This window comes from Oryx dammah, unplaced genomic scaffold (assembly GCF_014754425.2).
Source record: "Oryx dammah isolate SB20612 unplaced genomic scaffold, SCBI_Odam_1.1 HiC_scaffold_22, whole genome shotgun sequence".
Lineage (NCBI taxonomy): Eukaryota > Metazoa > Chordata > Mammalia > Artiodactyla > Bovidae > Oryx > Oryx dammah.
This window is the reverse complement of record NW_024070206.1, coordinates 40,662,923-40,677,628: the sequence shown is the minus strand read 5'-3', so window position 1 is coordinate 40,677,628 and position 14,706 is coordinate 40,662,923. Positions and strand designations below refer to the sequence as shown.

General features: G+C 39.9%; 1 protein-coding gene across 1 annotated transcript in view; it reads right to left on the bottom strand.

The window, feature by feature from the left end:
- ELP2 (elongator acetyltransferase complex subunit 2) overlaps positions 1-14,706 on the bottom strand; it is a 53,043-nt gene that overhangs the window by 22,110 nt on the left and 16,227 nt on the right. Inside the window, exons 4-11 of the mRNA XM_040264872.1 lie at positions 13,738-13,894; positions 13,263-13,340; positions 11,809-11,873; positions 10,441-10,507; positions 9,824-9,961; positions 8,362-8,457; positions 5,945-6,045; positions 5,626-5,757 (exon numbers count right to left, since the gene is read on the bottom strand). Coding sequence (XP_040120806.1) covers positions 5,626-5,757; positions 5,945-6,045; positions 8,362-8,457; positions 9,824-9,961; positions 10,441-10,507; positions 11,809-11,873; positions 13,263-13,340; positions 13,738-13,894 — 834 coding nt within the window. The remainder of the gene's footprint in view (positions 1-5,625; positions 5,758-5,944; positions 6,046-8,361; positions 8,458-9,823; positions 9,962-10,440; positions 10,508-11,808; positions 11,874-13,262; positions 13,341-13,737; positions 13,895-14,706) is intronic.

The window sequence follows — 14,706 nt, the reverse complement described above, 5'->3', positions numbered from 1 at the left end:
GTCATTATGATAGTCAGATGAATCTATATTTATACAACACTGGCACATACTAGGTGTCAGTAACACACAAGTATTTAATGTCAAACTAAATAATAAAGAGTACTGGGTAACACGAGTCTGTAGATTCTGAGTGTATGCCTGACCAACTCTCTTTGTTAAGTAGAAAGCTGCAGGTGTAGAGGACAGAGGTTAAGTCAAACCTAGTTAGTCTACCTCCTGAGGGAGCCGGCACCAGTAACCAGTAAAACAAATAATGAAATGCTGCTGCTGCTACGTCGCTTCAGTCATGTCCAACTCTGTGCGACCTCATAGACGGCAGCCCACCAGGCTTCCCCGTCCCTGGGATTCTCCAGGCAAGAACACTGGAGTGGGTTGCCATTTCCTTCTCCAATGCATGAAAGTGAAAAGTCAAAGTGAAGTCGCTCAGTCGTGTCCGACTCTTAGCGACCCCATGGACTGCAGCATACCAGGTTCCTCTGTCCGTGGAATTTTCCAGGCAAGAGTACTGGAGTGGGTTGCCATTGCCTTATCCGATAATGAAAGGAAACGTAGAAAATGTCCACAGAGCACCTTTTGGAACAACTCAAGTGGTGTAAAACTTGAACTTTAGAGAAAAATTAAATTTATATAAATAGCTAAAAGGTCATTCAAAGCCAACGCTGATGAATGTGGTTAAGCCATATTATTTTCTGGCCAAAAACATAAACAGGCTGGAACAAAGAAATGCTGTTAATTTCTTCTGTGATATGAAAATTGACTCTAAAGTTAGCACTAATGGGAGTTCCCAAAAGATTTAGAAAAAAGTACAGCACTGTTGACTATCAACACAGCTCTGAAGGGCAGCATTTGTTTTTAGAAATTGCCCTTGATTATAACAAATATGTGTGGGATGTGGAGAGTGCAGGAAGCTATGCAATACTTGGGTGGCAGGGGTAAATGGGAACTCTATTTCCTGCTCAATTTTTCCTGTAAATCTAAAATTTTTCTAATAAATAAAGTCTATTAAAAATACTCTAAATATTTGGTAAACTATTATAAATTTGAAATCAAGTTTTAAGCAAAACTACAGTGAAATTCTGTCCTCTGGTGTGAGTAGTAGAGTTCCTCCCTACTCATCTAATGCTTTTTCTTATGAAGGCCCTCAAAGACCAGATAAAATATGGCTCGAAAGAGCTCTTAAAAACAAAATTAAATTTATCCTAAAAAAGTCTTATTGGAAAGTGTCATAGATAATGATTCCCTGGTTCATATAATAGTAAAAACAATCTTAAAGGTCAATGCCAAATGGCAGATACAAAGGGGAAAAGTGAATCACTGCATGTACTGAGAATTCAAATCCTTCTATATGACACAACTATTACAAAGCTCACAAACTAAAGGTCAAGCAAATTCATGAATCTGTACCTAAATAAGTACCATGCACTAACCAATTGCACCACTCAGGATACGTGAATTTTTCCTTTGTAAGGGAAGCCATTGGACGCACATTCAAACTCTGCTGACTCAATTCTGCTCAAAGGTTCTGACTTCTTTCATCTATTTATTTAGAATATATAGTATCGAGTATGTGTCAGGCCCTGCTTTTCACACTGTATAAGTATTAACTCATTTTAGCATCATAAAATCCCCCTCAGTAAAGTTCAGTTCAGTTGCTCAGTTGTGTCTGACTCTGCGACCCCATGGACTGCAGCACACCAGGCCTCCCTGTCCATCATCAACTCCCAAAGCTTACTCAAACTCATGTCCATTGAGTCTATGATGCCATCCAACCATCTCATCCTCTGTTGTCCCCTTCTCCTCCTGCCCTCAATCTTTCCCAGCATCAGGGTCTTTTCAAATGTTCTTCACATCAGTATGGCCAAAGTATTGGAGTTTCACCTTCAGCATCAGTTTTTCCAATGAATATGCAGGACTGATTTCCTTTAAGATGGACTGGTTGGATCTCCATGCAGTCCAAAGGACTCTCAAGAGTCTTCCCCAACACCACAGTTCAAAAGCATCAATTCTTCGGCACTCAGCTTTCTTTATAGACCAACTCTCACATCCCATACAAAACTAGCTTTGACTAGACAGGACCTTTTTTGGCAAAGTAACGTCTGCTTTTTAACAAGCAGTCACCATCTCCAGTGATTTTGGAGCCCCCAAATTAAAGTCTCCCACTGTTTACACTGTTTCCCCATCCATTTGCCATGAAGAGATAGGACCTGATGCCATGATCTTAGTTTTCTGAGTGCTGAGTTTCAAGCCAACTTTTTCACTCTTCTCTTTCATTTTCATCAAGAGGCTCTTTAGTTCTTCTTCACTTTCTGCCATAAGGGTGGTGTCATCTGCATATGTGAGAATTATTGATATTTCTCCCAGTAATTATGGATATTTCTCATGATGTACTCTGCATAGAAGTTAAATAAGCAGGGTGACAATATACAGCCTTGACATACTCCTTTCCCAATTTGGAACCAGTATTCCACGTCCAGTTCTAACTGTTGCTTCCTGACCTGTATACAGATTTCTCAAGAGGTAGGTCAGGCGGTCTGGTATTTCCATCTCTTTCAGAATTTTCCAGAGTTTGTTGTGGTCCACACAATCAAAGGCTTTGGCATAGTCAATAAAGCAGAAATAGATGTTTTTCTGGAACTCTCTTGCTTTTTCAATGATCCAGCGGATGTTGGCAATTTGATCTCTAGTTCCTCTGCCTTTTCTAAATCCAGCTTGAACATCTGGAAGTTCATGGTTCACATGTTGTTGAAGCCTGGCTTGGAGAATTTTGAGTATTACTTTACTAGCGTGTGAGATGAGTGCAATTGTGTGGTAGTTTGAGCGTTCTCTGGCATTGCCTTTCTTTGGGATTGGAATGAAAACTGACCTTTTCCAGTCCTGTGGCCACTGCTGAGTTTTCCAAATTTGCTGGCGTATTGAGTGCAGCACCTTCACAGCATCATCTTTTAGGATTTGAAATAGCTCAACTGGAATTCCATCACCTCCAGTAGCTTGGTTCATATTGATGTTTCCTAAGGCCCACTTGACTTCGCATTCCAGGATGTCTGGCTCTAGGTGAGTGATCACACCATCATGATTATCTGGGTCGTGAAGATCTTTTTTGTATAGTTCTTCTGTGTATTCTTGCCACCTCTTCTTAATATCTTCTGCTTCTGTTAGGTCCATACCATTTCTGTCCTTTATTGTGCCTATCTTTGCATGAAATGTTCCCTTGGTATCTAATTTTCTTGAAGAGATCTCTAGTCTTTCCCATTCTATTCTTTTCCTCTATTTCTTTGCACTGATCACTGAGGAAGGCTTTCTTATCTCTTTTTGCTATTCTTTGGGACTCTGCGTTCAAATGGGTATATCTTTCCTTTTCTCCTTTACTTTTTGCTTCTCTTCTTTTCACAGCTATTTGTAAGGCCTCCTCAGACAACCATTCTGCATTTTTGCATTTCTTTTTCTTGGGGATGGTCTTGATCACTGCCTTCTGTACAATGTCATGAACCTCCATCCATAGTTCAGGCACTCTATCAGATCTAATCCCTTGAATCTATTTGTCACTTCCACTGTATAATCGTAAGGGGTTGATTTAGGTCATACTTGAATGGTCTAGTGGTTTTCCCTATTTTCTTCAATATAAGTCTGAATTTGGCAATAAGGAGTTCATGATCTGAGCCACAGTCAGCTCCCAGTCTTGTTTCTGCTGACTGTATACAGCTTCTCCATCTTTGGCTGCAAAGAATATAATAAATCTGATTTCGGTATTGACCATCTGGTGATGTCCATGTGTAGAGTCTTCTCTTGTCCTCTTGGAAGAGGGTCTTTGCTATGAGCACTGTGTTCTCTTGGCAAAACTCCAAATCCCTCTCAGTTCAGTTCAGTTCAGTCGCTTAGTCATGTCCAACTCTTTGCGACCCCATGAAATGCAGCACGCCAGGCCTCCCTGTCCATCACCAACTCCCGGAGTTCACCCAAACCCACATGCATCGAGTCGGTGATGCCATCCAGCCATCTCATCCTCTGTCGTCCCCTTTTCCTCCTGACCCCAATCCCTCCCAGCATCAGAGTCTTTTCCAATGAGTCAACTCTTTGCATGAGGTGGCCAAAGTACTGGAGTTACAGCTTTAGCATCATTCCTTCCAAAGAACACCCAGGACTGATCGCCTTTAGAATGGACTGGTTGGATCTCCTTGCAGTCCAAGGGACTCTCAAGAGTCTTCTCCAACACCATAGTTCAAGAGCATCAATTCTTCGGTGCTCAGCCTTCTTCACAGTCCAACTCTCACATCCATACATGACCACTGGAAAAACCATAGCCTTGACTAGACGCACCTTTGTTGGCAAATAGTGTCTCTGCTTTTGAATACGCTATTTAGGTTGGTCATAACTTTTCTTCCAAGGATTAAGCGTCTTTTAATTTCATTGCTGCAATCACCATCTGCAGTGATTTTGGAGCCCCCCAAAATAAAGTCTGACACTGTTTCCACTGTTTCCCCATCTATTTCCCATGAAGTGATGGGACCAGAAACCATATCCCTCTCAGTAGGTGTTATTACTGTCCATATTTTACAGATGAGTAATCTGAGACAAAGGTTCAGTAATGTCCTCAAAAACATAGCAATAAGTTCTGGGGCCAAGATCCACATGCTCCTAACACTGTTTTTGTCATCCCATTTCCCCAGACCCAGAGAAGCAGGTCGGAAGCAAATTAGGAAGCAAGAGATTGGAATAATACTGTAAAGCAGCTATTATACTTACCTAGAGAAAGACTATCCCTCTCCAAGAGAGTAAAAAGTGTAAGAGAGATCTAGAAAAGCCCAATATTTGCAGGATCATTTAGAATTACATGTATCAAGAGCCCCTGAGAGCATTAATATATTCCATCATAAAATAACAGGTCCTTCTAAATGCCCTTATGTCAGTCAGTCATTCAACAACTCAACAAATTATCAGTGGAGCACCTAGCTAACCAATAGGAAAACATAACATTACGTTATCTTACCTAAGACAAAGAAATTAAACATTTTAGGAAAAACTCTCATCTCAAAATGTATATAGCTTAAGGGAGAGCTTTAATTTTATGCAGTTTAAACTTCACTTATGTAAAAATTTTAACTACATGCAAATTTTAATATTGCAACAATGTTAGACAGTTGAATTTTATTCTTAGAAAAGCATAAGTTTCTTAGTATTACAACAGAGTAACATCTACAGAAAAAGTGGCATAATCTGAACTTAAATGCCTCTATTATGTTTCTGAGGAGAAGGCAATGGCACCCCACTCCAGTACTCTTGCCTGGGAAAGCCTATGGACGGAGGAGCCTGGTGGGCTGCAGTCCGTGGGGTCGCTAAGAGTCGGACACGACTGAGCGACTTCACTTTGACTTTTCACTTTCGTGCATTGGAGAAGGAAATGGTAACCCACTCCAGTGTTCTTGCCTGGAGAATCCCAGGGACAGAGGAGCCTGGTGGGCTTCCATCTATGGGGTCGCACAGAGTCGGACACGACTGATGCAACTTAGCAGTAGCAGCAGCAGCATTATGTTTCTGAAGAGTGTTAGAGGTAAAACAACACTGTTTCCCTAGGTTTCACTTACGATTTACTATATTTGATCAGAAATGATTTAAAAGCATTTTCCTTACTGGGTTGGTAGTATTCTGTTTCCAAAGGTGCAACGCTCCGTGGAAAGCATGAGCGATGATCATGGAGCCATCTTCATTGAACTGGCAATCATAAAATCCCAGGGTATTGCCACCCACTTCTCCTACTCGAACCTACTCAACAATACACAGAAAACAATTCATAATCGATTTCTCACAACAGAAACCACTGATTCCAAAGATTATGGTCTCACTTATTTAACATACACAAAGAGTGAACATCTGTAGCTCTCGGAACATAGACTTGGGATTTACTGCTTAACGTACTCATTTTTCTTTTCCTTAAATATTCACATTTTACCTGTTCTAGCCAAACTCCTGACTCTTCATCTGGAGCCCAGAGAATCATGGTTTTATCCATTGAGGCAGACAACAATCTCATTGGCTGTTGTAGGATACCATCTAAAGAAAAAAACCAAACTACAGTAAGTCCTCTAAATAAAAAATTCAAATTGCACACTTTCATAGAGGCAAAGTGTGTTCGCCATGTCCAGTCACATAAGTTAGTTCACGTGTCTAGCATGCATTTGTCACCTGTATGCATCCTCTACAAGTGGTCATGCTTTTGTGTACTTTACAGCACTGTATAGAGTCCAGTGGTACAGAATCTTTATTTTAAGCTAGATCTGCAAGAGGGCGACTTCACTGAACTCCTTGCTGTACGATACAAGGCACTTTCTAATGAAGACCTCCATTGAAGAATGGGGAGGCCCACAGAAAGGACGAAGAGAGAAGAGAGGAAAAAGAAACTGAAGAACTGAAGAGATTCACGACATAGGAAAAGGCAAGAGGATTTTCTTTACTCGAGGAGGCACTGTTGGTTTTTCAGGCACAGGACCTGAACGTAGGCCAGTACCCGAAGGCTGCAGCAGCCATTCAGAATGCAATCCAGTGCGACCTTGTCATCTATGTCAAGAAAAAAAGAGCTGCTACCCAGACATCACTGGATCATTTTTCAAGAACTGAATCCAGTAAAGAACCAATCCTTTGCCATCAACATCAGGTGTTGGGTGAAACTGCAGCCTGGCCTTCATCTTTTGACAGCCCTTCAGCTCTACCATCTCCCACCTCTTCTCCCTCCTCCCGTCAGTAACTCTTCTTGCCTGATCACTCGATGCCAGCCCCTGTATGCCAGCTGTTGTACTGCACTACTGTACTTTTCAAGGTAAAATGCTCTAAGATTAAAGATGTTTTATTATTTGTGTGAAAGTATTATACATTTATTATAGTACCGTACTATATAGCTGAGTGTATTAAGCTAAAAAGGCAGGTTGTACAAGCGCAAATGCATATTGATACCGTTTTAACAGCTACAAAACAGTTTTGTTTATGATTACATAAATGTGTAGTATAAAAGGATAAAAAGTCCATGGGAATAACTGAATTCAGCCTTAAGGGAAGGATGGAGGAGGAAGGGTTCAGGAAAAACTACAGGGATTCCCATATCTATATCTAATTTATCTCTTATTTTAATTAATTTATTTTTGGTTATGCTGGGTCTCTGTTGCTGCACGGGTTCTGTCTAGTTGTGGCGAGCAGGGGAGCGAGGGCTTCTCACGGTGGTGGCTTCTCTTGCTGTGGAGCACAGGCTCCAGGCACACGGACTTTGGTAGCTGCAGTGTGTGGGCTCAGTTGTGGCTTGCGGGCTCAGCTGTTGGGGCACACGGATTCAGTTGGTCTGCAGCATGTGGAATATTCCATGCCTGAGATCAAACCCAGGGCCCCTGCACTAGCAGGAGATTCTGATCCACTGTACCACCAGGGAAGTCCTATAATATCTAATTTATCCTTTTTAAACTGCAGCAAATATGACATAATATAATAAAAGCTGGATGGTGTTACCTGAACATTAATTACTGCTGCTCTCTATTCTTGTCTTGGGGAAGGGGCTGGGAAGAGAAAACGGGGCTGCTGACACGCTCAGCTCTACACCTCAGTGCCAACTCGAACGTGCACACAATCATCACTCCATCAACAGAGGTTAAGGGCAAAAGAAAGAAGGAAAATCTTTACTTAGTCATAAATGATGTAGCTTGGTATTACCAATGTATTTCTAAGGGTAAAGGATCAAGTGAAGTTGGCTTGAAAGTCAATTTCTCTTAAATCCCACAAGGACCAGATAAAAACTTTAAAGATAAAAAGTTAAAAGCTGTATGGCAGTTTTGGCATCAAAGCAGGAATCATAGTTTTTTCCCTTTTAGAAATACAACTTTCAATGGAATTGAAGAGCTAGCTGAATGGGTTACAGTATTATACTTTGCCAACATGAAAATGTCTTATACTTGAGATTTCTTTTTTTTTTAATTATTTGTTTGTTTTGGCTGGGTTGAGTCTTCATTGTGGCACACTGCCTCTTCGCTGCTGTGCTAGGGCTTCCTCGAGTTGCAGCAAGCAGGGGCTTCTCTTGAGTTGTAGTGGACAGGCTCCTCATTGCAGTGGCTTCTCTTGTTGCAGAGCATGGGATCTAGGGTATGTGGGCTCAGCAGTTGTGGTTCACAGGCTTAGTTGCCCTGTGACATGTGGGAAGTTAGTTCCAGACCAGGGATTGAACCTGTGTCCCCTGCACTGACAGGCAGATTCTGAACCACTGGACCACAAGAGAAGTCCCTGAGATTTCTAATTACACTCAAAAATAGCCTCTACTTCATTTGATTGGCTTAAAATTCTATCAGTCAGACTTAACTGAAATGAGGGCTTTGTGTTTGCTTTTCTTCCTACCTTTGTAAAATGAAGGCTGCCAATGAACTGCATTTACCCAGTTTTCATGACCAGCCAGTACAGTCTCCAGAGTAACCGCAAATGTTATTTTAATACCTACAACAACAACAACAAAAGATTCTTCCCCAAAAGCTCTTTTTAAAAGGAACATTTTCATAACCAACTCAGTTGTACAATTACATTAAAAAAAAATCAGAACAGAACATGATTTAGTTCAACAAAAAACATTAATTCTAAATTTCATCAACTTTACCCCTTGTTCAAAATTACAGGAGAAAAAAGATATGTAAATTCTAAAGATGTATAGATGTTTCTTTATGTTTTGCCTGCTGCTGCTGCTGCTAAGTCACTTCAGTCGTGTCTGACTCCATGTGACCCCAGAGACAGCAGCCCACCAGGCTCCCCGGTCCCTGGGATTCTCCAGGCAAGAACATTGGAGTAGGTTGCCATTTCCTTCTCCAATGTATGAAAGTAAAAAGTGAAACATAAGTCGCTCAGTCGTGTCCGACTCTTCATGACCCCATGAACTGCAGCCTACCAGGCTCCTCTGTCCAGGGGATTTTCTAGGCAAGAGTACTGGAGTGAGGTGCCATTTGCCTACTTAGCTATAAATAAAAATTAAGGGATATGTTATATTTTAAATTTTCAGGGACAGTGACTCTTATGCTATAATTAAAAAACAAAAAAGACATGCCGGCCTCCTTTGCAATCCTCACTCGTTATGTGAAATAGTCTAAACTACCATTAAAAAGAGACAACACTCCTAAGATAAATGTAAAAATAAAGGAAGTCAAATCAGTACTGTGAACTTTCAAACAAAATAATTAATGAAAATATCACAAAAGTTTTCACATTTGGAAACAATGTGCTGCTTATAGTATTTCTTGATTCTCTCCATAAATCTGTCACCAAATCTCAACTCTAATGGGCATTATAACCAAGAAGAGTAATAACAAAGAAGTGTATTTCTGGATGAACAATGTTAAATAAGGATTAGCATTATGACTTTCATACCCATAGAAAATTATCTCCAACAGAACCTACCATGGAGGGGTACTGTTCTAATGCCAGACAGTAAGAAAATCAGAACTACATATGCCATTCAAATATAGGAATTTAGTTGTCTCTTATGAATATCCTCTAACAAAGGTACAAATAATTCACATTATTTCTTTAAATCTTCCTATGCTAAAACTGAAATAAGTAAAATTTTACAAACTAATTTATTGAGAAAATACTAAACATTTTCAGCAACTAAAAACACCTAACATGGTTTAGAAAAGTAAGTTTCATATATTAAAAATGACTTACTCTCACATAAAAATATAAAAAGGAAAAATGCATAGTATAAGTTTCAGCTAGGGATCTGATACTTCTGAAAACCTAACCTTCACATATGTGTGTAGTGATACAGATAGGAAATCTAAGAATTACTGCATCAAATATTTTCATTATTACTCACTTTCATTTTCTACAGTAAAAGTATTTTCTTTCAGTTTTATATTATCTTCCTGAGTTTCTAAAGATGTTGATTTTACATACAGTCTCCATATGCGTATCAGGCAATCTTGTGAACAGCTTGCTAGGAAAAGATCTCTTCCTAGTTAAAAAAACAGATATTATTATTTTTAGAACATTCTATTCTTAAATTTAAGTATGAGTTTTTCTTCTACAATATATATATTTCTAGATTTCCTGAAAAAATTAGACTTTGCTTCCCTATCTTTCATTCATTTGACGGATATTAATTTTCAATGACATTGACAAACACACATAAAATGCTAATAAACAGTTACAATACTTGGTATTCCTATACAACCTACTAATTTCTCCTAAGAGCTTCTCAAGAATGTCCTGCACATGCAATAGCTAGTGTCCTCCTGTGAAGATCAACTTATGTTAACTCTACCATCCCAACTAATACTTAATACAAAGGATAAGTATCCTCTTTTCTAACTAGGCCAATAGAAAAATGTTACATACAAAGAAAATGTTAAGTTAAAACATAAGAGGCTGCTTTTTTGAAAGTTACACATACTTGTCTGCACTATATGTACTTTAGCAATATTTCATACTGACCAAAGGCTGCCCATTCCACGCCTCTTATCCAATCCTCATGTCCAGAGAGAAAAAGCATTTTCTGAAACTAGTAAGATAACAAAAATCACAGGACTTAATGTAAGAATTTAATACTATAATGTATATCAGTGACTTCATTTGATCTCAGCCATTTCTCCTACATTTTTTTTTAAAAAACTGGGAACACTATCTGATCAGTCATAAGATAAGAGTTCTCACTCGGGAATGAAAAAAACTCATCACCTATATCATTTAACTGAGCAGTCATGGTGGGCTGCAGTCCATGGGGTTGTTAGGAGTCAGACACGACTGAGCAACTTCACTTTCACGCACTGGAGAAGGAAATGGCAACCCACTCCAGTGTTCTTGCCTGGAGCATCCCAGGGACGGGGGAGCCTGGTGGGCTGCCGTCTATGGGGTCGCACAGAGTTGGACATGACTGAAGCGACTTAGCAGCAGCAGCATGAGTAGATAATATCTGCAGTCCCCAAATACACCAACTGTTCACAAGGTAAAATGACAGACACTGTAGATACAATATAGAAAAAAGCTGGGCGGCTGAACATAGTGATTCTTAACTTTCTTATAAAATGCAAAGAAATAAGTATTTCTATTATTAACTAGGGATTCCCTGGTAGCTCAGCTGGTAAAGAATCCACCTGCAGTGCAGGAGACCCTGGTTTGACTCCTGGGTTGGGAAGATCCGCTGGAGAAGGGATAGGCTACGCACTCCAGTATTCTTGGACTTTCCTGGTGGCTCAGCTTGTAAATAATCCACCTGCATTGTGGGAGACCTGGGTTCAATCCCTGGGTTGGGAAGATCCCCTGGAGAAGGAAATAGCTACGCACTCTGATATTCTGATCTGGAGAATTCCATGGACTGTATAGTCCATGGGGTCACAAAGAGTGGGCATGGCTGAGCGACTTTCACTCACTCTCTATTAACTAAATGAACACAGGGTTAACCAACCCTCTTTCTGAAACTTCTCTCTGGTTTAACCACTCAAAGAACAGGAAAAGATTACAAGAACAAATAATTACTGCTAGGGGTGTATTTCACGGTAGGAATGTTATATTTCATTTAAATTTCTTAAGAAAAAATACTACTATAACATTTCCCTCTCTCCTTCCCCACCTAACAATGTCTTCCGCAACAACTCTGGACTTGGAGGCCAAAGCAGCAGCAGAATACCTGGCGATCAAAGAGCGACAAGCGGTTTAACAGAGGACTGTCAAAAAGATTTTCCTACTGGATTGGTCAACTTAGATCAGAACATCCTCCAAATTCTATAATCTAGAAAGTCTATCTTAAGATATGGAATTAAGCAGAACATAATTCTACCCTCTTAAAGAAAGATGAACAATTACCTGATTGTTTTGTTGAACAAATAAGTGAATTTTGCAGTCATCATCACCACATGCTAATACCGGCACTGGGAGGAAAAAGAGGCATTACTATAAGCATCATATAACATATATATATAAAATATTATACAACATCATAACATCCATCCTAAGTTATGACAATCATCTATGCTGTGTCCTAAGTTCTAGGTAGAGCCTTGACTTCTATTTCCCACATCACTGAACAAATAAATTGAAAGCACTCAATAATATCTTTAGGAATAAAATGAATATTCTAGAGTGTTCCATTAAATGGATACTTGGCAAAGAATGACTATTAACAGAATCCTCTCCTCTGTTCTGTGTCATTTACGATAGAAGGAGCAGTAAAAAGAGCTCAGCAGCAAAAACAAGCTGGGAGCCCTTAACCATGTCAGCCAGAACACTTAATAGGAATCATTAGCCCAAGTGGATAATAAAAAACCCGAGAGAGCAACAAAGAGCCCAGCATCCTGGTTATTGTACAAAGATTTAACAGTATGTTTGTTACTTTGAGGACCCTACGTTTCGAGAATTTGATAATAAAACAAAATCCACAGAGTAATTAAAGGACAAAATAAAAGCACATATATAACTATGTGGTTAAAAAGCTATGAAAGCTGTGATTGTAAAATTAGTTTTCTTTAAATCAATTAAAAAAAAAAAGCCATAAAACTCCAGTCACTCAGCCTCAATGCAGATGTGAAGAAATGAAATTGTATGTAACGAAAACCGCAACAGAACGTGTGCAACTCCTCCTCCCGGGAAGCCCTGGGAGAAAGTGGGACATCACGTGAGACCACGAAGTTGCAGCTCCCACTGCAGAGGGCAAAACAGCCTGGAGGTTTCCAGACCCAGCCTCTGCCCACCAGCTCTGTCCTCCAGGCAACTGAGGAGCCACAAGACTGTCTGACGTGTGCCGGCCACCATCCTGGTGGAGGATAATCAAAGACAGGTACAGACGAGCTTCCCAGCAAAAGGACCTTTTTCGCTTAGAGATTTTAAGTGGTCTGAGGCAAAGTGTCACTGCGCACAGTGGGCAGGGGCTGTCACCTTGAGAGGGATGCTCACGGGCCCATCCTTAGTACTTTCTCAACTTATCCCAGACCGCCACTTTCTACAGAGCTAGGCAGTTTCCCCAAATTTCATCTATATCGAACATATATCTGATAAACAGGAGTATCAATCTCAAGTTCATATTAAATCACTGAAATTTTTAACAGCTACTGAAGTTTCTAACAGCCACCCCCTTAACCTTATGTTTTATACACAGATCATTTGACTACTGAGAACAAAAGTATGTTATCCATGTCTCCCAACTTGTCTTCTGAAAATATTCAGACACAGAATTAAGATCCAACATGTTTCTTTGAGGTGCTAGTTGTATGGAGATATAAAAATACACTGCTCTTTTAATATACCCTTAGCAGGAAACTCACCATCAATATTAGGCAAAAAAGACAAGCAGAGAGCCAGAGCGAATCCATTTCCAAAGTTCAAGGTCTGAAGGCATGTCACTAAGAAATAAAACACACCATGAACAACTAACTCAGCTTATCCTCCTGGAGAGGTCCAGTGGCATCAACAGAACCCTGGACATCAGCAAAGAGATGAGAAAAGTCAGTCCTGAGCCCCCAGTGAGAATGGAATTTAAATGGTCAGCTTTAAGGTTACAAGAGAAGGTTACAGAGAACAAAAAGACTTAAATGAAAAGGCTTTGAAGGAATTTACATTATCAACAGTTTGGTAAACAGGAATTCTAGAAAAGTGTAAAAGAAAAAAACATGTAGATTAGAATTCTAACATTTCAAAAACTGCTTGAAAGACTGAAAAAATTATGAGGATGCTCTTCTAAGATGCTGTTCATTTGATAATTATTATTTCATCTGTTTGGAACAATGGCTCTAAACCTACCTTCAGAACCCTGTTTAGACCAGACTCGAACAGTAGAATCGGAAGCTGCGGACACTATCAGTGTCTGCGATGCAACGTCTGGCGCCCTCCTCTGGTAAAGGGCATGCACTGCATAAACAGGTCCTTCATGGCCGTAGACGTGGACTGCTTTTAAAAGCTGAATCACAAAGAATAACAAAAACGCTATATTAAATGAAAGAATTATCAGTTTCACCTGCACTTAACTAGAATCAGAGGATTAAAGGCACTGTTAAAATGCCTGATCCAGAAATAAGTCCTTTCAAGCTGAGATAGTGAAGGACAGGGAAGCCTGGCGTGCTGCAGTCCATGGGATTGCAAAGTCACAACTTAGCGATTGAACAAGAACAAGCTGAGAAGAACATAAACTTGTGCGAAGTCTGTCTGATTATATTAACAACACACAAAATGTGCACATCCCTTGACATAGCAATCTCACATCTAAGAACTTACTCTGAGAGAGCAGCACTAGTTTAACTGATAATAAAAGACAAATGCTAAAGGATACTTAACATACACTCTTCAGGAAAACTGCAATCAACTTAAAAATATTAATAGGAAAAAAAGTGTTAATAGGAAGCTGATTAAATAATTTTAGACTCATATCCTAAGCCAACAAAAAGGATAATGCTCACTTATCACCATGGAAAGACACCAATGACATTGATACCTTTGAAGACTACAGGCCAGATTTGTGGACTGCTCCTCCTCTAGGATTGGTCTGACGTCTCCCCATGAAAAGATTCAGGGCTGACATTGTGACGTTGTCACAACATCAGTGTAACACACCAGGAGACACAAAATGTCAGCCTGTTCCACTATCAGTTAAATTACCTTTGATATTTTAGCAAAGGTAGTGTCAACCATGTTTTTTCACTATGAAAAATTTTGGGGGTGGTAATATGTGAGAACGCAATGGCACCCCATTCCCGTACTTGCCTGGAGAATCCC